Genomic DNA, 25485 nt, shown 5'->3' on the forward strand with positions numbered 1-25485 from the left:
AGATATTTGGAGACCTGTCATAGGATGCAGGACTTGATGTGTTAACTGTGAGAAAGAGCATTTAAAAATGTCGCACAAGGCTTCCTTAGGGAATCAGCTGAGTCTGCCTTGGTCAGTGAGAAGTGGGTCCTTGTATTGAGTGGGACCTTGGAATAGATAATCACTAAGGTTGGTTCCAGAAATAATATTAAATTTTTTAAAAACAAAATTTACCACTTAATTATTTTTGTGTGTTCCTAAACACACACAGTGCCTCAGCCAGCGGCATTAAGTGCATGCACATTGTGGCGCAGCCATCATCACGGCTCTTTTCATCTTGTAAAACTGAAACTCTGTCCCCATTAAACTGTAACGCCCCATTCCACCCCTGCCCCCAGCCCCTGCCAACCCCCACTGTACTTGCTGTGTGGGAATTTGACTACTCTAGGTACCTCATGTAAGTACGGTGATACAGTACTTACCCGTTTGTGACTGGCTTATTTCACTTAGCATAATGCATTCAAGATTCATCCAGGTTGTAGCTAGCATGTGTCAGAATTTCTTTTCCTTTTAAGGGCTGAACATTTTATTGAATTTACATCACTACCTTTTGTTTATCTGTTCATCTATCCGTTGATGGATGCTGGTGTTGCTGTCACCTTTTGGCTATTGTGAATAATGCTGCTGTGACACAGATAGACAGATATCTGTTCGAGTCCCTGCTTTCAGTTCTTTTGGGTATATTCGCAGAAGTTGAATTGCAGGATCATAGGTTAATTCTCTGTTTAATTTTTTGAGGAACTGCCATACTATTTTCCATAGCGTTTTGTATACCATTTTACATTCCCACCGACAGTGCTCAGGTTCCAATCTCACCACATCCTTGCCAACACCTGTTATTTAGCAATAACGTTAAAAAAAAAAAAAATGAAATACTTTTATGTCAGTCGTTCAGAATAACAATCTTAAGTCTCTTATTTTTTATTTTTTCAATAGGAAAGCAATTCAGAGTTTTGTTTCTTAGCACAGTACGTACAAGGCATACTTGTAAACATAAACAGACACCAATTAAAAAGAAAGAACAACTGCTGGAAGATTCCACAGAGGACTTAGATTACGGTTTTTTATCTAACTACAAACTTCTCAATACTGCCATCACAAGAGCACAATCCCTGGTTGCCGTGGTGGGTGATCCCATTGCTCTGTGCTCTATTGGAAGATGCAGGTAATTATGTGTTACTGATCGGACATTAAAGGGGAAAATGTAGGGTAATTTGCATCCCTGTGTGTGCATTTATTTATATGAACTCTTAGCTAATTAAAATCAAGTTAGTCTTACCTGATATGCAATGAGAAACAAAAATATATTACTTCGAGTCTATTATATACATAATTGTGTATTCATTCAGTTATCATTCAATAGGCATTTCCTGAGTGCCTCCTATGTTCTAAGCACTCTTCAAGCCATTCAAAATATATCAATAAACAAAATAAACAAAAATCTCTGTGCGGCTTACATTTTATTGGAGAGGAGAAGACAACTGACAACAAACAAAAAGAATATTATGTAGTGTGTCACGTGTTAAGTTTAATGGAAAGAAATAGAGCATTAAGGGGATTTAGGAGTGATGGGGTGGGGGTGGGCTGGTTTGTGATTACGCATAGTGTGGTCAGAGTAGACCTCACTCACTGAAAAGCCAACATTGACAGTGAGTCAGGGAGCTTTGCAGATATGTGGGGTAAAAGCGCTCCATGAAGAAGGAAGAGCTAATGCAAGGGCCCTGAGGCGGTTCTGTGTTTGTGTGTATCTTTGATGCAAACTACATGTTATGTCGATATTTCATTTTATTTCTTTCATTATTGTTTTGGCTTGTTTTTCATGAATTTTTTTCACTCATTTTCTCTCAAGGCTTCTCACCGTAAATAACTCTTTATATCTGGTTAATCCAGAGGCTCTTAAAATTGGGGGTGGGGATTATAAATGGTTGTTACTTGTCTTTGGATAGCATTGTTAGTATTATTTAGATCCTAGTCATAGGAACTATTTCTATTAAAACATTGTTAAAATATCAACGTAAGATATTTTCTTCACACTTTTGATTTATACCAATTACAGGGATTTTAACTGTACGAGCCAGTAAATAAGACTTTGCCTTCATAGTATTGAAAAACTATGTTAACATTGACAGAAAACCAGTTGACCAGAAATTTGCATTACTCTTTTATGGAAAAGAAAGAAATATGCTCGAGATTACTTAAAATTTTCAAAGTATTCTAGTCCCTGTCAAAGTGAGTTCGGAATAATAGAAAGACATGTAGACAGTTCTGAATATGCCTTTTCAATGTTTTAGAATTAAAATGGACAGAACTGTTAGGAAGTGGCCTTCTTTGAACCAAGTTTTCTGTTACAGTATAGATATGGCAGCATTTTATTATCTGTTTTCCTGTTTCAGCAGGAAAAAGGTATCCTATGGAGAGGAATACGATTTGGGACCTTTAAGAATAAGCTGCATGTATTAGAGTTTCAGATTCCCAGAGAAGTTAATATCCTTTATAGGGGAAAACCATTAAAGGAATCAAATAGATTTTAATTTATGGTTACATTATGAAAAATAACCTTTAAAAAAACGGAATGGTTTATGACTTACTTATGTATAGCTAAACAATTCTGTTGTAAAATATCTTTAATTTCATATTTCAAAATAGATTTTCATTCATTTTTAGTCACTAATGACAAAAAATTGGGGAAGGGAATATATTTCAAGTTGGAAATGAATAAAACAATATAAATTTGGCTTCCCTCCTCAGAATTTTATTTTAGTTACTTTACTATTCATTGAAAGTGTATTTGGTTAGAATACTGCTTTGATATTTTACCATTTTTGTTTGTTTATCATATGATAAATATGAGAACACATACAGTTTGATTAGAACTTAATAGATTAAGACACATGTATAAAGTGGGATGTAATGTATTAAAAACTACCCCAACTGTTGGGGGAATAAATAGGTATAACAATAGTCTTGAGCCATGTTAGTTTTGGACTCTCCTTATAAGTAACTCCAAACATTTACTAACTTGAATATTTTTAAAAAACCATTACTACTTTCTATAAAGTCATATTTTACTGTGAATTCTATGAGATCAGTATTTTTCACCCCTTCTCTGACATAAACTATAACTTTCTCAAAGCAAATGGGTGAAAGATTCTTCCTGAGGTCATGCTGTCAGAATTATCTAGGGCTAATTTTTAACTTGGAGCCATCTGTACCGGTTGCTTATTTCTTACTACTGAGCTGGGATATGTCAGGGACTGCAAAGTAATTTATAAGGTAAGGAAAAAATTTTGAGAGTGGTAAATATGTGGTGTAGGGAGAAAAAAGTCGTGTGACACATAGCTGTGGGAATGTTATAAATGTTATTTAGACAGTTTAATTATGGCTCTAATTCAAAAGCTGATATTTAAGGCATATGGGTATTTATGTTTTAATCTTTCTAAATTCATTAGAAATTAATTTCACAATACAAGTAAACCTGGAGGATGTAATGTGATTTTTAGGTACTACAATAATGGAGCGAATTTTTTGTTGTTTAAGCTAATCAGGCTCCCCGCCCCCCCCCCGCCCCCCCCCCCGCCCCATTCAGTTAGACAGAAACCAAATATGGCATTACCAAATATTGATCACACGATAATTACTGTGTATACTATGCCAGTTAGAAAGCAACCAGTTATATAACTTTTTGTTACAAAATATTTTTAAATAGAATTTTTTTATTAACCTGAAATGAATGTAGTGAACTTCCCCCTCCTCCACTCATCAAACCAACAACTATAATATAGTAGCTGTTGTTTACTGACAGCACTCTCTGGGCCGGGTGTGCCAGGTGCTAGGTTAAGTGTTTTGCACACTTAGCCTGGTTCATCATCCCAACAACCCTGCAGTGTGGGTATTTTAAATAGGCAGCCTGATTCAGAGAGTTGAAATTACTGCCCATGGTCATATAGCTATTAAGTGGTTCACTCAGACAGCTGTCACATTGACTTCAAAACCCAAGCTCTCCTTCTCTTTACTCAGTGAGATACAAACACCCTTCACATGTGTGTAGAGATGTGCGTGTATGTATCTGTGTACATGTGCTCACATCTTCTCTCTCTCTTTCACCTAAGGACATCAAATGAGTTTTCAGTGTTTTATCAGTGATCCTAAAAGCAAGCTTAGCATAAAAACAAAAGCAAATTTGTGTTCATGCAATGATTAAAAGTAAGGTTTTGTCCTTTGAAATACTTATATTGCAATAGAAAGATACACTTGTGTTCTCTAACCAACATTACTAGAAAAACTTGTTAACATTTATGGCAGAGACTGAGAACTGGTGAAGCCTTTAAATAAATAGAGTGGTGAATTCTTATCCTCATTCTGAATATACTTAAAATTTTCAGGCGATCTTCCAGTTAAGTCCAGAAACGAATGCCTAATAATGCTATGTGTAGTGTTCCATTAAGCATTAGGAAGGTCAAGGACAGTGTGACCAGTCTTTGAAAGAGTCTTCACAAAGAGGGAAAAAAGGAAAAATTTGAGCTTTAAAACATAATTTTAAAGAAAAGATACATTTCTCTGAGAGTTTAAAAGTGAGAAATAAAAGTCTTTTAATAATAGAGTATAATAATAATAGTAGTTATAATTATAATAATACTGTCGATGTCCTTTTTTACACGTGAGAAAACTGAGGTACAATGATAGGTTAAGAAATTAACCTGCAGTGACATAGCTCCTGAATAAATGATGAGCCACAACTAAAACCCAAGTAGTCTCGTTCTTGAATCCATGCTCTGGACCATTTGGCTATCAATGGGATAATTAAAAGACAAGTGAGGTTTAAAATGGAAATTTCAAGTTACTTTCAGGACTAGTTTAACTTAATTTATAATAAGTGTTTAGTGTTACTGCTAAAATGGTGTTCTTAGCTCAAAGCCCGCTTCTTTGAGATCCTTGGGATCTTATAGACAGGGACTGACACCCAGCTGTTAGCTTCTTAAATGTGAGGTTGTTTGAAGGTTCTGCTTAACTCGGTGTTACTTCAGCTAGGCAGTTGAGGTCAGTATAGGAACTGGGTACAGGGTTTAAAAGGGTAGCTTTAAAATAGCAAGTTCTAGCACTTTGGCTATGTAAGCTCAAAATGAAAATGTGTTATAAAAAATTGATATTAAAACTGAGCTAGAGTAAAAGGCGATCCATTCTCTCCTGTTGTTTAGCTGTGTCTTGAAGTTTAACACAAATACCAAATGCCACTCTGTGAAACTGATACTTTATCGGTTAGACTGAAACACTTTCTTTTGAATATAGCAGTTAGAATTGTGTTGATATTCATACAGTTGAATGTCGTGGCTTTTTAAATTAAAACCGTGGCAAAGTTTATGGATTTTAGATCCTGAGTACTATATTAAGGATAATCCTTAGCTATCAAGACTTGATTCCTTTAGAAGATCCTTAAGAATAAAAATAAAGGGCAGCTTTTAGTGTGCATTTCTTAGCAACATACACTTCCTATAACTATCTTGTTAGCCTTTATGTCTAATTGTCAGGAATACATAACAATATTTTGTAGCATTTTTACTTTTCCCATCGTTGGCATATAGGCTTGAAATTTTTTCCGGACCCATTTTTTTAAACTTATTTTTAAAAAGTTAGAAAAGATGGTAGAAGGCATATGTAAGAGAATCATAGTTTGAAATTGAACTGCAGTTTTATGAATATATTAATAACCCAATTCCCATTCATATACTAACTTTTATAATATAAACCTTTTCATTTATGCTTTTTGAAGCCATCTTGATTTCCTGCTGTCCACCTAGACACAAGGATACCAACTTGGGAAGAATCCATATCACATATCTCTTATAGCATAATAAAAACATTGTTTGAACCTCATATTAAAGATAGGTATGCATATTTATAATAGTCATTTAAAAATTTTAAACTCTTTATATGTTGTCTTTTGTAATATGTATTTAATATTTTAATATTTGGAGAGCAATTTTCAAACCTTTAGGAATAACAGTGTACAATGGCAACAAGTTTTAAATGTATTTTTCTCTTTTAGTATTTATTAATTTGATTAGGAAATGAATAATCAACCTTAAAATTAGCATGCAAGCTTCCTGTATTTTCCATAATTAATTTAACTTTTAACAGTTAGTTAATGTTATAACTTGTGCTTGTGATAAACATTTGTTAAGTAAGAGAAAAATATAGAAGTAGTAAATTATTTCTTAAGAATCTTCATGAGGGGAGTATCTGCTTTGTGGCTCAGATTTACTAGGCTACTTTGACTCCATAATTCAGAATAGTTTAATTTTGTGTGTGTGTGTGTGTGTGTGTGTGTGTGTGTGTGAGAGAGAGAGAGAGAGAGAGAGAGAGAGGGAAAGAGAGAGGTATATGTGTATATAATGTGTATATAAACATACACACACACACACATATATAAGTATGCCCAGAAGTATAAATCTTTTATAAAATGAGTTATCAGTTTTGAAATCCTTACTATATGTAGATAGCAAAAACCACCATTCTAAGTTAGTGTGAATAGTTGAGCATTGACTATATTACTTGTGATTGATAGGCTGAGATTGAGTACGTTGTATGTTTTGCAATATTAGACACAACTCTAATTTCAAAATCAAGCTTCTGAAGTCTTATGATTTAGTGGGGAGATTATATCTGAATCATAGTCAAGTGAATATTGGACGTAAGGAGTTGTGATGGGGAGGAAACTTGAAATTATGTTTAGTTGCTTTTGTTCATTTTGGTGATCCCATCCACTGGAATTGTGAACTGATCTTCTTGATCTTTTCTGTAGGAAATTTTGGGAGCGATTTATTGCCCTCTGTCATGAAAATAATAGCCTGCACGGAATCACTTTTGAACAGATCAAAGCTCAGCTAGAGGCTTTAGAGCTAAAGAAGACATACGTATTGAATCCCCTGGCACCCGAATTCATCCCACGGGCTCTGAGACTGCAGCCTTCAGGAAGTGCCACCAAGCTGCAGCAGTCACCCCCCAAGGTACAGCCTGACAGTGAGGTCGAAGACGGTATCGGTGGGGGAGCGCAGGAGTGTCAGAGTTTGCTGGGCCGCATGTTACTTCCGGTGTTGGAGGTCAAGGTCATGTTTGGTATCGAGCTCTTCCGTAAGGACCCGTCTGGTGTGGACGTGCGAGTGGGAAGGCAGCATGGTGTTTAGCCATGCTTAATGTCATAACCGCCCTCAGAAAGTTTCCAAGTGCCTGATTTCTTCTGGTGTCCTTTGAGTAATGTAGCCTCCCAGGGCTCTCTGCTGATAGACTTACTTTAGCAAGATGTGACTAAAATGAAGCAGTTTAAAGACTATGACTGTTATTAAAAGCGTATTATTATTTACAAGGAATAGTATTATAAAAACAACATTTGTATAAAGAAAATAGTTCTAATTCTTTGTTGATAACCAGTTCATTTCAAGTGGTGTTTGACACAGTGAAAAAATTTGGCCGACTTCTTGAAGATAACTTTAGTTGATTTTTGACCTATATTTGTTATATGAGAAGTAGTCCAGTCAAAGGGAGTGGAGATGGGAGAGTCAAAGCCGTTCCCACTTTTGAACCGTAGTTATTTTTGGCAAAGACAGCTGGCTTATTTGCTAGAGTGCCTGAAAAAAAGAAATGCTCGCACTTACCATCTAGAAAAGAAAATTATGAGAATGACACATTTAGTATGTGTTCCAGTGTTTTGGTATATTTGTAGTCCTCAGCATGTTATTAAACTTATTGACATGAGTTAATAGAGTATGTCAGTTTTGGGCTTCATTTAAAAAATATAGAACCTAATATGTAAGCAGTAAAACATCTTGAAAATCTTTTAGCTAAATATGTATTAAGCTGAGAATAGAACTATTTTCTGTGTTAATATACTGTCGTATATTCTTAGTTTAATAAAAACGAACCTAATGTGCAATAGTGCTTTAGCAATTTGGGGTTACTAGATTAAGCATTTCGCATAAATGTATCTTATAGATTTATAAAGCTTAAACTATTAACAGATAATTATTTATCACATAGGTAAGTTTCTTCTACGTGTCAACTATTATAGTAGGCTTTAGAGCAGCAGAGCTAAGAAATTAGCCTCTGGCCCCCTTGTGGCAGACGTTAGAGGGTGATGGTCAGAGGAAAGAGGTGGGTTCAAGGCAGTTTCTACCACGGAGGTCTTGTCTAGGAGCCCCCTGAGTGGTTGGGGATAGCGGGAGATTGGGGAGAGATGTCAAAAACTAGAATGGAAGCTCCATCTGGGTGGCGCTTTTTGCCTGCGTTAGTTACTGCTCTGGCCTCTCTGCCTAGAACTTCTGGCTCATCATATGTGCTTAGATGAATGAGCTTGAGAAAGAGCTTATGTGAAAGCTCTACAGGCTCTACAGGGAATAGCAAGTAGTTCAGGGTATGAGAGTAGGGACTGCAGGTAGAAATTTTAAAATTTTACTTTTATTTAATATGTTGCAAAATCATTATACTCTTTGTGCTTTCTTGAATACAGTAGAATAACTACAATAAAGTCTTCTTACTTATTTAATTGAGCAATGTAAGCACCAATTAATGTCTATATAGGTGAAGCTAGATTCAAGCTATGGTCCCAAATGTCTTCTGATCCTAAGCAAGATCCTGTCGTTTTTGTTTTTATTTTATTTTTGTTTTTATTTTAAAGGTGAAGAAAATATATGTTGAATCCACTTGCTTTGCCAAAACCATAAACTCCTTGTAGACAAAATTCCTATTCTGTATTCTTTTTATGGCCCCCTGTACCCAGCCCCACTCTTTGTACATAGCGGATGCTTAGTAAGTATCTAATAAGTGAATAATAGTTATGCTGCGTCCCGTAGTGTGGCTTTTATTTCAGTTTAATTAAAGGCCAAAGCAGCCATCTCCCCAGTTTTTAAAAACTTTTTAGAGCATCTTCACTGATCCAGTAGATACCTGTTATTTTTATGTCCCTAACACAGTGGTTTACCAAATTATCTATGTACTTGGTTATTTTAAATTATTTTGTTATTGCATCATATGTAATAATAATTTTAAATAACTGAGGTATTGTGTGCCAAGGGTTATTTTTGTCTCCTTATCTCCCTCCTTTTCCAAATATTTTTAAAATTTCTGTGAAACTGTTTTGAGATTTGAATAAGTACTGGAGTCTTTTTATTTAACTTTCTATTGTAGAAAATTTCAAATATTTACCCAAGTAGAGAAATAGTATAATGAATTGCCTGTTATCCAGCTTCATTAGTTATCAGCTTATTCCTGGTCTTGTCTCATCCGCAGCCCACTTTCCTGACTGCGCCACCACCACATACACACGCTGGAGAATTTTGAAAAAAATTTCAGATATTTTATTGTGTTAGAGTCTTTTGATTAAAGGGGAATTTACTTCATTGATAGAAAAAGATATTTCTGAAAATGTGATGCTAAGCCATTCAGTTCCCAAGTTTCCTTAATGTTTAATTTTCAGCACAGTTCTGTGCTTGAGAAATATTAAAAATTAGTATTGTTAATGTTAGATTAAGATTTAAAATCCCAATAAGATTTCATGCAGATAAAAGTAAGAGGCTGGATGATGGTTAAAAATGCGCCAGGACTTGCTTCCTCAGGACTTTGTGTGGCAACAAAACTTAACCTCCGCGTGTTTAGCAAATGACTTCATTCTGCTCACTAAGGTGAGGTAGCCAAAGTACAAAATGTTAGGGGATCCAGGAGTAGGTAGTCCTAGAACCCTTCATCGCCTTCCTCTCCCAGGCGTCATTTATAGCAGTGTCTGTCTCGTGGGCTTCTGCAGAATTAGCACATAGGGAAATAATATGCCCTTCTTCATTGTGTAACTCCTAGGGCACGTGCTGAGAGCAATGTTTGGAAGCTTTGCTAAAATGGAACAGATTCGTTTGCACACATTATAAAACCTATTCAGAGGTTAGATAATACTCAAAAATGCATCCTCTGAAAAGACCAAAGCATTATTTAATAAATTTTAGTTTGTGAGTTGTTTTCCACCACCTGTCTCTCGCTGTTTGTGTTGTCTTGCCGTCCAGACATCTGAAAAGGTGTCAGGCTTGTGTAGCTCAGAAGCCTTAGTGCCTAGCCCGGGCTGGACAGGCAGTGGTCTCATAAACATTTGTTGAATAAATAAATGGAAAACAATTAAAGAATGAATGAATGAAAAAATAAATATTAGAGTGAATAAATGGTTGAGTAAAAAGATAGTCCTTAGAAAATAGGTCTGAACTATATTTGCTTATAAAATCCTGGAATTAATTAGCATTCTACCAAAGATACACATACGTTCTGAGATTTATTAGCAACAGTTTGGAATTATCATTATGGAATGACTTTTACATACATGGATAGCTCTAGCTCACTGCTTCATTATTTTTTTTTATAAGCCACCAAACACTATATTTTGTATAGACCAAGTACACTTACGTTCTGCAGTTGCATGCAAAGTTGAAATATAATAGAGTTTTCCCTATATTGAACTGTACAGAGTGCTGACTCACGCTTGTAGATAGGCCCGTCTTTTCACATGATAGGCTCTAGGTTGCGTTTTAATGTAGTGGATCTGTACAGCACCCAGAGTGCTGTTGTCTATCGTCTGGCATGCTTCCAGCTTTAGTAGAGGGTTACCCCAGACTATGTTTTTCTTTGTGTTGGTTTCCTATTGCTGCTGTAACAAGTTAGCACAAGTTTAGTGACTCAAAACCACAAATTCGTTATCTCACGTTTCTTTGGGTCAAATGTCTGGTTGGTTTCTTGGCTTGAGTCTCACCAAGCCAGGGTTAAGGTGTCGGCCAGCTGTGCTCTCATCCGGAGGCTCTGGAAAGAGTCTCCTTCTAAATCATGCAGGTTGTTGGCAGAAGCTAATTCCTTGCGGTTGTAGGACTGAAGTCCTTGTTTCTTTGCTGGCTGTCAGCTGGGAGCCATTCCAAGCTTCTGGAGGCTTCTCTCCAGTTCTTGCCTGTGGCGCCTGCGGCTCAGAGCCGTCAGTGGTGCACTGACTCCCTCTCTCCCTTGGAATCCCTGTGAACGTCCCCTTCCACCACACCTCTTACTTCCTCTTGTGCTGCATCTCTCTGACTCCAGCTGGAGAAATTTAGGACTTACCTGATTAGAGCGAGTCTTCCCAGATAATGCAGGATGACCTCCTTGTTTTAAGTCCATAACTTTAATTATATCTGCAGAGTCCCTTTTGTCTCATCACATGACATATCAGGGGTTCCAGGGATTAGGGTGTGGACGTCTTTGTGTGTGGGGTGCATTCTGCCTACCACACTTTGTGTGTGGGGTGCATTCTGCCTACCACATTGCCAAAACCACCATGTTTTCTTGGTTGATGGGTCCTAGAGGCTGAGAACTCTGGACGGTTTGCTCCCCTCTTGGAACTGTCTCACCTGCTGACTCCGTCATTGGCTCTTCTTTCTTCTGTGAGTGGATGTGCCCCTGGCCGCTCTTGTTGTCACTTCTAATTGCTTATGCTTCTGATGTTCACATCTACTTCTGCCACTCTGCTGCCTGCCATTTTCTCATTTTATCCTTTTTTCTGCCTACTTTACTTATTCTTTATTCCTCAGAAGTTTGTTTTTTATAGCTAGTGCCAATCTCTGTGAACATTCTCTTCTGATTAATGGACCATCTGTGGTTCTTTCTATTTTTTTCCCTCACTTTTTAAGAGTTAGAGCTTACCTTCTCATACTCGCCCATCACTTAACCAACTGACCTTTGTGCTGATTTGAATATTTAATGTTGCTGAGAGGGAGGTAACTGAAGCATCATTATACTTTAGCTCTAGTTAAGAATGAATTTTTCTTCCCACTATAGACATTATCTCCACCTTTAGTTTTCAGATGTAATATACAAATAACAGATTTGTGCATGTCTAAGGGTAAGTTGTACAGTGTGCTACTTGTGTTTGTATAATGGCTTTGTATGTTACATTCAGCCAATGTCAAGAGAAAGAAATTTTTTGAAGTTTGAAAATTCAGAATCATTGTCTCTTCAAATACTGTTTCTGCCCCCAAGTCATCATTTTTAATGGAAGACTAGTATACTATTATATGAATCTGCCACTGCTTATTTCATAAATCTTTCATTGATGGACGTTGAGGTCGTTAACATTTTATCGCATGTATAAACAATGCTGTAATGAACATCTGTGCACAAATCCATTATTTCATTTGGATACATTTCTGGAAGTGCAGTCACCGGATTAAAGTGTATGTACATTTTTGATGCTGCCAAATTGCTTTCTAGAATATTTGTACATTCTCTTAAATTATGACAGTGTGTCTTTTTCTGTTCTTTCTGTCACTTTTACATTTTAAGATGCCATGAATTGTACTCAATGTATCATTAATCTCAAACCATATTCATATTCATGTTATTGTTTTGAAGGTTCTCATCCTCAAGAATTGAAGACTGATATTTTTCCCTTGAAAAACAACTTTTATATTTCATCCATTAATTCATAGAAAATTTATAGAGAAGCTGCAAAGGAATAGAACTTGGGTTTCAGTCATTGATTGCATATTTCTTTATATAAAAGTTTTTAATAAAAATTTTAGATGTCCTTAAGTTGAAGCTGAGAACATTTCAGTTCTAGCAATGTGACAATATTTAAAAAGAAAGTTTGAGAGCAGTCTCATGGTTATTAACTACAGACTCACAGTCTTCAAATTTTAATAATTGCCGTATACATTTTTTTGCATAGGGTTAGGAAAAATAGTTGTTTTCTAATATTAAATGTGTTTATTATACATTTGTTTTTATTTTTTTTCTGTAAAGGGGAAAAACCTCCATCATACCCAGAATGATCATTTCCAGAATGATGGAATTGGTAAGTGGAAAAACTTGCCCCAAATTTTACCCCAAATTTCATCGTTAGCATGGAGAAGGTGGGGCGAGGGATACACGTGTGCGCACGCATGTGCGCGCGCGCACACACACACACACACAGGGACACATCGGAACTCACGCAAGTCTTATATGTCACTTCTGGAACGGGACGATTTTGTCGGCACCAAGGTATATATTGGGAAACTTTGAGGAAAAACATGGAAGCCTTTAATGCAACATAAGTTTTTGGAACATATTTATATCCTATAAATGTTGGGTCATACACATTTCAAGGTAAAGTTAATGTTTTTAAATGTTGCAGTGTTACGCTTTTAAAATAATAATTGTTTATCCTTCATTTACTACATGGCTTTGTTACAATTGCAAGTCAAAACTTTATTCCAAAGAATTGTATATATTTTCCTAGTCTTGGAAGGATGTTTACTGAGTGTGTGTTTGCGCATGGCTTTCTCTCTTGAAGGACACATCTCCAGCCTCAGAAGACATTTAAAATTATACTAGTTTAAAAAAGGAATACGTTGTATAGCTCAAGCTAATTTTAGGGAACATTTTTAAATGGTTATTATTTTTTTAAATATGTGTTACTCGTTCACACTGATAATTCTTTGTAAGATATCTTGTGGCAAGCCTGGGAAATATATTTTGCTGTTGGATGATGTGAATTATTTTAGGTGAATATGTTCAGCTGTTGAGTGCATCCTTTCTCTATTTATTTTTCAGTTCAACCCAACCCTTCCGTTCTTATTGGCAATCCTATTAGAGCATATACTCCTCCACCCCCTCTTGGACCTCACCCAAATTTGGGGAAATCTCCAAGCCCTGTTCAGAGAATAGATCCTCACACTGGGACAAGTATTCTTTATGTACCTGCTGTCTATGGAGGGAATGTAGTTATGTCGGTGCCTTTACCTGTAAGTGGACGTTTGAGATACTTCTGTTGAGTAAAATGAAACAGACTTCACTAAATTAGTTACTATCACAAATAATGTCTACCAACTTCTTTTTTACAAAAACTTTTCAAAGCTTGTACGCTTCCTTTAAAGCAGTTCATATACTTGACCTTCAAAATCTGAAATGACCGAAGCCAAAGAAATGTGAATTGTTGCTTACAATATGTTACAAGATTGTCAATGGCTATGAAGAAATCTGTTAATTGGATATTTCGATTGAGAAGACTTTATATTCTTTTAAAATATTTTTACTGAGGAAATTTGGGCTAACAGTTAACAGAAGTAGAAATTGGTCCCTTGTTTTGTAAAGTGATGTTTTCTTTTAGGTTTTGCTTTTTCTTCTTGTGTAATTCACCAACCCTTCCTAACAAATAACAGTTCTTTGGAGGAGGCATAGAGGCTTGGATTAGTGTAACTCAGTTGGATCTAAATTTATCCAAGAAATTCCATGCCTGATGAAATCTTACCGGTACTTAAAAACATTATTAAATCCTTTCTAAAACTTTAATTTTTGAAGGGCTTCCATCTCATGTAAAACTCATTTTTATTTCTTTAAAGATATTTGAATATATTGGTAACTTTGTTAATTTGCTGGTATACTAATATTTCCAAATTCAGGAATTTTAGCCTAGAAAGCCTTTCATTTAAGGCAAGTGCTGTACTTTCAGGGTGGGGTGATCATTACCAAGGGTCTTTGGCACCATGCCCACACCCCAAAAGTGGAAAAATGCTGAGCTGCAGACATTTCTCAGCCGTATTGGTCATGATAGTTCACAATCAAGGCAGCCAATGAAATAACTGTCAGTAAGAAATATGTAATTTATGCCCACTCCCCATAGGCTTTCAATTTTAGCTGAGTTATTTCTTCCCCGACAGCCTGGCAACATTATACATCATCCGCTTTAAATAGTAAGTCCCGTAGGATTTATATTTCATTTTACTAGGTCAAAGAGGCCTTTATTATATAAGATTCTAAGAGTCTGCATTTAGCAGTTATATTATAATAAAATAATAGGGGCAGTAGCTCAGATGTCATTGTATTTATTCTTTTTATGCTAACACTGCAGGGATTATGTGTTCAGACACACCTAAGAAATTTTCTGTTTCCATAACTTAAGTAAGGGGAGAGTTAAATTAAAAACATTAACTAAACTAATGACCAGTTTGAATTTTGCCTATCATAAATGAACATTAAATTTTTTGGTTATTCTTATAAAGTTGGACTACTAATTATTATTATTATTATTTTTTTTTTTTGAGTTGGGGCTCCTTAGACTAAACTCTTAATTTTTCCCTTATTTTCTTATTTGGTCTATTCAATCATATAATTATACATTTATGACTTTAAAAGATAATTTTCATGGTAATCTGTGACATGTATGTGTTCATATTGAGGGGAAATGATTAACAATTACAAAATGATTTAATGCCTCAAGGAATAATTACCAATGTTAAGTCTTCAATTTCTTCCTAACCTGAAAAATGATTAGTTTTCTCTTAACATGCTCAAGATTCAGGGAGCCACTTTTTGACCAGTTAAGGTGTAGCAGTAATTCTACCAATTGTTGCTATTAGCATTGACTCTATAGTTATTCATTTTGATAAAATCAACATGTCTCTCTGTGTGTTTGTTTGCTTTTTCATAATCAATAATACTATAGCTGTTGTCCTTCCAAAATGTGCTTGATGCAGTTATTTTGTTTCTTGTAATAATCTAGGTACCATGGACAGGGTACCAGGGTAGGTTTGCAGTTGATCCTCGAATCATTACCCACCAGGCAGCGATGGCCTACAACATGAACCTCTTGCAGACACATGGACGGGGGTCTCCTATCCCTTACGGCCTTGGGCACCATCCACCGGTCAGCATAGGGCAACCACAAAACCAGCATCAGGAGAAGGATCAACATGAGCAAAATCGAAATGGTGAGGTGCTTTGCTGTTTTCATGTTCCTAAATTAATGATATGCCAGGTTGTAGCAACATATAAAGTTCCTTTAACAGTATGATTATTAATTTGTTTATAGATTATTGAACTCTTTGAGAAAAAAAATCTAACATAAAAACTGTGGATCTTCTCTCCAGAATATAAAAAAACATACACAGATACAAAATTTGTGTGTAATCTACCACTTATGATTGGTATTACCAATTTTCTAAAAAAGTTAAATTTTAATATTTAAAGTGTTTTAAATGGTAGTCATTTAACACCGAGACAGAAAACCCTCTTTTGTTAAACATTTTTGTTGACCCAGTATATTTTTGTGGTGTACTGAAAGTTAGTGCTGCTATAGCAATAGTTGATTTAAAGTAGTTGTTTCTTATGCAAGTCATAGTCTCTTGTCTACTAGAATTATAAATAACAAAAAATTACTCTCTATAATTTTTAAAGTCAGGTTTATTGAGGTATGATTTCTATACAGTAAAATTCACACTTCTAAAACGTGCAGTTTGACATGTTTTGACAAATATACAGAGTTGTTAATCACCACTGAATCAGGATACACAGTATTTACATTACCTCAGTTAGTTCTCCCGTATCTCTTTGCTGATGGTCCATCTCCTCCAACTCTCAGTGGGCACCCACTAATCTGACTGTTGTCCCTGTAATTTTGTCTTTACTCTGGTATGTCATAAAACGGAATTATAGGGTATGCAGTTTTTTAAGTTAGGCTTCGTTCACTTAGCATAATGCTTTTGTGATTTATCCATGCTATCTGTGTCAGTTGTTTGTTCCTTGTTTACTGTCGATTAGTATTCATTATGCAGATGCACCAGTGTGTTTATTGATCCGTTAATTGATAGATACCTTATTTTTAATTTTTGGCTCCTAAGCTGCCATGAACATATGTGTGAACATATATTTTCACTTCTTCGGGTAAATACATTATACTCAAAGCACATTATAAATACATAGCTAACAATTTAAGAAACTGCCATATTATTTTCGAAGGCGGCGGAAGCATTTTTAATTTGGGCTAGTCATGTATGAGACGTCCAGTTACTCCACATTCTCATCAGCACTTAATATTGTCAGTCTTAATTTTACCCTTGCTAGTGGGTATCTGATAGTATCAGATTGTAGTCGAAGTTTGTATATTCCTAATGACTAATGATGTTGAGTTTCTTTTCACTGAGCTCATCTGCCATCTGTATATCTTTGATGAAGTGTCTTATTAATATCTTTTGCCCATTTTTTATTGGTTTCTTTGTTTATTATATCATAAGAGTTCTTTATACATTCTGGATATAAATCTTTAATTAAATATTTGTTTTGAAAATATTTTTCCCCAGAATACAGCTTGCCTTTTCATTTTTTTTTCTTTTCTTTTTCTTTTTTTAACGCCTACAGCACCTGGTCTTCCTAGGTGGTCTTCCATCCAAGTACTAACCAGGCCTGACCCTGCTTAGCTTCCGAGATCAGACGAGATCGGGCACGTTCAGGGTGGCGTGGTCATAGACGTGTTTTCATTTTCTTAATAGTATCTTTCAAAGAGTAGAAGTTTGTGTTTTTGATGAAGTTCATTTTATCTATTTTTTTATTTCATAGGGTATATTTTGGTGTTGTATCTAAAAATTTTTGCCTTATCTAAGATCAAAAAGATCATCTTTTTTTTTTCTAGCAGTTCCATAGTTTTAGCTCTTACATTACGTCCATTTTGAATTAATTTTTGTATATGGTGTGAGCTAAGAATTGAAGGGTATTTTGTTGTTTTGTTTTTGGATGTGTATGTTCAGTTGTTTGAGCACTTGTTGAAAACAGTCCTTCCTCTATTAAATTAACTTGGGCCTGTCCTGAAAATCCGTTGAGCAGATATGTGAAGTCTGTTCTTTTCTATTTATGCATATGTTTATGTTTTTGCCAAGCGTGCTGTCTTGATTACTATAGCTTTATAAAAGTCTTGTAATAGGTAGTATAAATCCTTCACCTTTGTTCAAAATTATCTATTCCAGGTCCTTTGCATTTCCATATACATTTTAGAATCAGCTTGTAAGTTTCTACAAAAAAAGCCCTGCTGGGATTTTGATTGGGATTGTATTGAATCTATAGGTCAATTTGGGGAGAATTAACATCTTAACAATATTGAGTCTTCTGGTATATGAACAGGGCATCTTTGTGTGTCTGTCTGTCTGTCTCTCTCGTTTTCAGTATACAACTCCCGTACATCGTTTTTTCAGGTGAAAGCTTAGGTTGACATAGACATCTAGCATTGTAAGTCTCCTCTCCACTAGTGCATCCCACAAGTTACAGTGCTGTGTTTTCATTTCATTCAGTTCAGTACACTTTCTAATTTCTCTTGAAATTAGGTCCATGCATTATTTAGAAAGGTGAGTTTTAGTTTTTAATTATTGAGGGGTTTTCTAAGAATTTTTCTGTTATTGATTCCTACTTTAATTCCACTATGGTAAGAAAACATATTTTGTATGACTTGAATCATTTTGAATTTTCTGAAATTTGTTTTATGGTCCAGGATATGGTCTGTCTTTGTAAATTTGCACATGCATTTGAGAAGAATAAAGTGCTCTGTAAATGTTAATTAGATCAAATTTGTTGATAGGATTGTTCAAGTCTACTGTATCCTTGCTGATATTTGCCTACATTTAAAAAATATAAATATTGAGAGAAAAACATTGAGATATCCAAAAATAATTGATATTTATGTCTATTTTTCCTTTAAGGTACGCTTGATGAAATTAGGTACCTAAACACTTAAGATAACGTGTTCTTGATTAAGTAACCCATAGTCATTATGGAATAACCTCATTAATCCCGGTAATATTCTTTGCTCTGAGATCTACTTTGCTTCATATTGAAAGCCACTTAGCTTTATTTTAACTAGTGTTAGCACAGTATATCTTTTTGTGACCATTTACTTTTAATCTATTCGTGTCTTTATATTTAAAGTGCATTTCTTTTAGATAGCATATGGTTAGCTCTTGATTTTTTTTTTTTAAATCCATTATAACAATCTCTTTTAATTGGGTTGTTTAGACCATTTATACTTAAGGTGATTATTGATATAGTTAAGCTTGATTTTTGCATCTTGCTGTATCTGTTTTTAATTTGTCCAATCTGCTTTTTGTCCTTCTCCATCCCCCTTTTTTATTCTGCTTTCTTTTTGGATTAGTTGAGCATTTTTTTTTTTTTAATGATTCCATTTTATCTCTTTTGTTGGCGAGTTAGCTATACCTTTGTTGTTTTAGTATTTGCTTTAGGGTTTATAGTACACATATTTAACTTATCATAGTCTGTTTTCCAATTTTATATTTACCACTTCACGTGTAGTAAAAGAACCTTACAATATTTCAGTGTTTTCTCTCCTGGCCTTTATGATATTGTTATAATGCATTTTACTTTCACATATATTGTAAGCTCCAGACGTTGTTGTTATTTTTGTTTAAACATCCAAGTACCTTTTTAAAGAGTTTTAAATAATAATAAAAATAATCTTTTCTATTATCCATGTAGTTAGCATTCCTAGTAATCTTTATTTCTTTTTATGTATTTATATTTCCATGTGGTATAATTTTCCTTCTGCCTGAAGGACTACTTTTGACATTCCTTGTAGTATAGCTCTGATGGTGATGAATTCTTTCAGCATTTGTATTTCTGAAAATGTTTAAATTTTACTTTAATTTTTAAAGAATTTTTTTGCAGAGTATAGAATTCTTGGTTGACAATTTTTCTCTTTCAGTGCTTTATTATGTTTCTCTACTGTTTTCTTGTATTGTTTCCAGGGAGAAGTCTGATGTCACCCGTATCTTCGTTTTTCTGTCTGTCTGAAACATGTCTTTTTTTCCCCCTGGATGCTTTTAAGACTTTTACAGTGGTTTTAGCTATTCGATTATAATATTCCTTGGTGTAATCTTATTTATGCTTCTTGTGTTTGGGGTTTGTTGAGTTCCTTGGATCAATGGTTTAGAGTTTTCATCAAGTTTGGAAATTTCAGACCCTTTATTTTCTTCAGATATTTTTTCTGTCTTACCTTCTCTCTTCTTAGGAATTCCAACTACCCCTATATTAGTCTGCTTAAAGTTTCCCCCCAATTCATGGATGCTCTTTTCATTTTTTAGAAGTTCCTTTTTCCTTTTGTATTTCATTTTGCATAGTTTCTATTGCTCTGCCTTCAAGTTCACTAAGTTTTTCTTCCAAATTGTCTTATCTGATGCTAATTCCATCCAGTGTATTTTTCATCTCAGACATTGTAGTTTTAATTTTTTAAAGTTTAGCAGTAAGGCTATTCTGGCACAATAATTTATTTTATTGCATCAGTGGTATCCCTGAAGGAATGTTTTTGAATGAGAACCCAAATCAAGGATTCTTTCAAGGAATTTAAAATATCTAGCCATTAATTCTTATGTATGAAAAGCCCTTCTCATGCATGAAATAGCATTATTTAGGTCTATTATAATCATGATATTTTAAACCTAGATTTGCTTCCTCTATTATTTATCATCCACTTATATTCAATTTGATATCTATTACTTTTAAGTAGCATCACTACATTTCTTTCAGAATATCTTTATTTAATAAAGGCTCCTTTACTAATTTAGATTGGCTATTATTTGGATTTTGCTTAATTGCACTTACAAATGACTAAATTTTTGAGCCTTTATAAATAGACAAGAATGCCAAGTTCTTTGTCTAGTTTGAGGAAATGGGGCTGTAAATTCCTGGAGATTGGGCTGTTATCTTTGGAATTATTTGCTGTTTTAAGATTATTTTATCAAACTTTTGCCTTGTTTGTGAGGTTTGCTTTACTTATAAATTTTCTTTCTTGTGGAGAAACCGCCACTGAAAATTTAAGGACAAAACTCAAGCAGTAATATAAATTGATATAGTGGGTGAAAGATGTTCAAAATATTCTACTACTTTGTTTAATATTTGATATTCATTGGAAATGTAACATCCACTGGAGATAATTTATAAGAATTTTAAAATATTTTCTTAGGTAAAAGTGATACAAATAATCCAGGACCTGAAATTAATAAGATTCGAACACCAGAGAAAAAGGCTACAGAATCAAAACAGGTATGCTACTTACTTACATTTAGTGAATGCATTGTTCTAATAGATTTAGTCTGATTGATCATCTTGGAATCTTGATGTTTTAAAGCGAAGTATTTACCTTTTTTATGTATGTCTTTTCTGTGTATTGTTTCATGACAGTCTAGTGGGTCATGTTGCCCTCTCTCCCTCCACCTATTTTGGGGCTGCATTATTCATTTATCAGTGTACGTTTCTATTCAACGATAGACTTGAATTTAGAGCCTTTCCATGATAAAATAGTAAATGAAGACACAGCTACAGATGTATCATTGAAAATGATCTCAGCATCGGAAGTGCCGTTACAGTGAAGAAGGAAGAATTAACTTCGTCATGCCCCTCACCTTGTCACCTCATCACACCTGCTGTGTAAATTCTTAACTCTGTATCCATTCCTTCTCTATTTTCTCTGCTTCTGTATTTGTGAACAAGTTAGGGAAAATAAAATTGGTTGAGGTAATGGCACTGGAATCATGTTTTCTAATCCCAGGGAACCTGAGGGAGCTCTCCTGCATTTCTTTTACAACTACCTAGCTCCTTTTGCCCATTTTTCTCAGCAGCTTATCTCATGCCTGATCATCTCCTACTTTCTATTATCTTTATGATCAAAGGATGACCTTGCCTTAGACTTCCATCATCAGGATTTCACCCTGTTAACTTAAAACCTTAGACTTATCACTTTTCTGTATCTTCAAACATCCTTACTTCCTCATCACCAGTCTCAGGAGAAGAGTTCCCATTAAAACTAATCTCTTCCCTTCTGGTCCCTCACAGACCTTGTCCCTTCTTTTAATTTACCTTTAGATTCTTTCTAGCTATTGGTTCTTCCTCCTCAGTCTATAAATAAATTGATAGAATGTTTTTTAAAAGACACTTTCTCTGACCTTCATCTTCTTGTAATTACTACCTAATTTCTACTTCCCACCTCATCATTTTATTTGTCCATTAACCAATTGTCAATGAAACTATTGTGCTTCAAACGACCAAATGTCATGAACACACTTCGGTTATAGTCTTACTTGACTTTGATATTTGGCATGATTTTCTGCTTCTCTCATCTTTGACCATCTTGTTTCTTTAGTTTCTGTGTGACACATTTCTGCTTTTCACATGACCTTCTGTCCTTTTATAAGTTCCTGTGTACCTCCTTCCCATCTGTTCTTAGTCCTTAACTTGGCGTTTCCCAGGGTTCTGTCACTGTCCCACACCTCTGTGCATACTATCATTTCTTTCTTTAAACTGGTCCATTCCATGAGTTTAAATACCCACCCCATGATAAGGACTTCCAAATCTTCATCTCCAACTTCAGCCTTGCTTTAAGCAGCTGCTCTCTATACTCAGCTACTTATGTCTCAAAGGCAGCTCTGACTCACAGTTTCAATAACTGGAAGGACTCAGTGCCCTCTGGAGGAGCCGCAGTGCAAACGAGGCAGACAGGGAACTTGCTGGTAGAAGACGAGGGGAGCTGTAGTGAACGCAGAAGTCCTGTGTGTCAGGAAGGAGCACAGAGGAGAACAAATGGCACGTTAGGCCGGTGCAGCAGCAGCGGCGGTTGTAGTCAGAGGCAGCTCAGGAAAAGCCAAGCGTAAGTCTTAGGTGCTCTCAGAGCAACTGCGGCCAAGACAGCTGAGTGTCTTTCATGTCCTTGTTTTGAAATTTCTGTTATGATCCTTCTTGTTAGGAGACTAAGCAACCTGATAGACAGGTTTCATTTTCTTTCCTACCATGATGCTTCGTCTTGGGGCCTGGGGGGGAAAATACTTCCTAGCTCTCCTTGAGTCAGTAACTCAGAATTAAGAGGAAAGTGATAGAGGACAATCTAATTCTGGTAATAGACTCAGACTCCTTCAGACCTTACAGCCTCCTATCCTGCTTAGCCTATAGTATCATGAAGTAGCTCGTCTTGATCTAAATTTCTGTGAGACTGGCTTAGCTTCCTGTCCATGTCAAAGTCAGAAATGAAAGAGGCAATTAAAACAGCAGCTTATCCACAAACAACTTTGACATCTAATCATGGTCTCCCTCATGTGATCAGAGTATGCATATCAACAGTACCTTTGGAAAAAAAGTGTATCACAGCCAAATGTAGCATCAGTCATTGAAAAGATGAAGATTTATGGGGCAAAGTGTTTATGAAGAACCTTAATCAGATTCTGAAGAGCAGGCATTGCAGCTGCTTGGGAAGCCTGGGACGGAGTTTCATCCTTCTCATTTCATTTTCTAGACAATGTATATACACCTAGTGATCTTAAGGACCTCGTTGGCTAAATTTAATGGCGGCCCATTTGAGCAAGTGCGTAGAGACGAGAGTGCACTTGGGGCGTGACTGGCACGTTGCAGCCATTGGTTGCAGTAGCCTCGTTGCCAGGTGTGCCCCAGGCGTCCTTCCATTGAGGAACAAGCTGCCTGTCCTGTGTTCTTGGTATGGTCCGTTCCGGCGCGAGCGCCTTCGGTGACTATTTCAACATTCAAACTTGTAGGGAGATTGATAGACCAACACAAAGCATGGAGTGTTTGACAGTAGTTTCCCCTTTATATTTTATTTTTCACAAATTGTCACCACTTATGATCAAACTTGTGTTTCAGAAGGTTGACAGCATTCTCTAGCTTACAAACCTTTGGTAACTTGCCACGGTTTACAGGATTTAAAAAATGTTTATGCTCAGTATTGAGTCATTCAAGGTCTTGTGTTATTGGGCTCTTGCAGTTTCATCTGATGTCAAGAAGGGGGAAATGAACATCTAAACACGTGTAGTTACAGCTGTGTCTATGCACTCAGAACTTCTCATGCTCCTCTGATCTGCCATACCTTTTCTCCTTTCTCCACCTTTGCATAGCTGTCACCTTTACCTAGGATATCCTTCTCTCCCTGGAAAATCCAGCTCTTTGTGCAGGATTCAACTCAAATGTCATAGCCTCTGCGAAGAGCCATTTTAAATCTTCTCAGGCACTAGGATCTCTTCCTAGGCACTAGGATATCATTTCCTCTCATAGTACCTCTGATTTTATGTTTAGATGTTGGTATCCTCTCCTGGACTCTAAAACAGGGCTTTGCAAACTTTTTCTGCAAAAGGCCAGATCTTCTGCTTTGTGGCTCATATTTCTGTTGCATCCACTCAGCTCTGCCATTGTAGTGAGGAAGCAGCCATAGATAATATGTAAACAAATGAGTATGGCTATGTTCCAAAACTTTACTTACAAAAATCTATTGGGCCGGAAGTGGCCTGGGCGCCACAGTTTGCCAACCCCTTCTCTAAGCTCTTGGGGACGCAGACTGTCTTCTTACTGCTTTTTAATCTCCAGCACCAGGCACAATGCCCTTGGTAAGCCCTCCGTAAATGTTTGATGAAGGAATAAATGTCAACATCTAATGGTAAAAAATAATAACCAAACTCATTATGCAAAGATGATATATAAATTGTTTACTTTAAAGCATTTAAATTGAAACAAGGTGTTTTTTTTTTTTTTTTTTAATATAGGTATGTTGGAGAAAAGAGATATATAAAGACAATAAAATAAGAAGGGAAGAACACATTTTAATGATTTATTTTAGAAAGAAAGAAATGATTATTTTTCCAAGGAAGAAAGTGTGAAATTAAAAATAATGTTTTTAAAGGGATTAGATTGGGCATGCTAATAAAATGGCAGTATGTCTTCTTATGACTCAGATTTAATATGCTGTTTATTTTGTCTTTCCTGATTTAAAAATGTATTTATTCCCTCATTTGATTGTCAGATAGTGATTGATTAAGCGCCGAGCACTCCTGCAATACTGATAAGAATGTATCAAATCCTTAAGACGTGCTAGGGGTGGGGAAGGGTGGAGAGCCACAGCTCTCAAATCTTCTGCGGTTAAGAAAGACTTCTTATTTTTTTCTAGATTGATTTGGAGTCAAATCCACATAACAGAAGTCCTGAATCACGTCCTGGCGTTGTTTATCCCAATACTAAATTTCATCGCAAAGATAATCTCAACCCAAGACACATAAATCTTCCTCTTCCTGCTCCCCACACACAGTACGCAATCCCCAGCCGTCATTTTCATCCCCTGCCCCCGCTACCAAGACCACCATTTCCAATGCCGCAGCAGCACGCCTTGTTAAATCAGCAGCAGAATAATTTGCCTGAACAACCAAATCAAATGCCACCGCAACCAAATCAGGTGGTCCAGCAGCAGAATCCTTTGAATCAGCTGACTCAGCAGCCACCTTCTCAACTTTCTCCTGCCTATCAGGCAGGACCCAACAGTGCTTTTTTTAATAATGCAGTTTCTCATCGACCTCAGTCCCCTCCCGCAGAGGCTGTGATTGCTGAGCAGCAGCCCTCGCCCATGCTGCAAGAAGGCCACAGTCCCCTGCGAGCCATCGCACAGCCCGGCCCCGTTCTTCCTTCACATCTGAATAACTTCACTGATGAGAACCCCCCGGGATTGCCTATAGGGGAGGCTTTAGGTAAGTTCTTCTGTCACTGTTGAATGTGACAAATTCAAAGATTATTTACTTAAAATGACATATGCTATGCAATATTAATTTGGGTCAGGATTGGTACATTTCTTTAAGTAATGCCAACAAAAATCAGTCACTTAGTGTA

At 35.9% G+C, this 25485-nt stretch overlaps 1 protein-coding gene and 1 pseudogene across 8 annotated transcripts in view; one reads left to right on the forward strand and one right to left on the reverse strand.

Annotated features, from left to right (window-relative positions):
• Positions 1 to 25485, forward strand: part of HELZ (helicase with zinc finger) — a 136756-nt gene that overhangs the window by 84857 nt on the left and 26414 nt on the right. For all 8 annotated transcript variants that reach the window (XM_016129180.2, XM_016129187.2, XM_016129156.2 and 5 more), the window contains 7 exons: positions 976 to 1204; positions 6839 to 7043; positions 12826 to 12877; positions 13618 to 13808; positions 15566 to 15773; positions 20801 to 20880; positions 24776 to 25346. In XM_016129180.2, coding sequence (XP_015984666.2) covers positions 976 to 1204; positions 6839 to 7043; positions 12826 to 12877; positions 13618 to 13808; positions 15566 to 15773; positions 20801 to 20880; positions 24776 to 25346 — 1536 coding nt within the window. The remainder of the gene's footprint in view (positions 1 to 975; positions 1205 to 6838; positions 7044 to 12825; positions 12878 to 13617; positions 13809 to 15565; positions 15774 to 20800; positions 20881 to 24775; positions 25347 to 25485) is intronic.
• On the reverse strand, positions 17191 to 17309 carry LOC118604327 (annotated as a pseudogene).

Source organism: Rousettus aegyptiacus, unplaced genomic scaffold (genome assembly GCF_014176215.1).
Source record: "Rousettus aegyptiacus isolate mRouAeg1 unplaced genomic scaffold, mRouAeg1.p scaffold_m13_p_6, whole genome shotgun sequence".
NCBI classification, from domain to species: domain Eukaryota; kingdom Metazoa; phylum Chordata; class Mammalia; order Chiroptera; family Pteropodidae; genus Rousettus; species Rousettus aegyptiacus.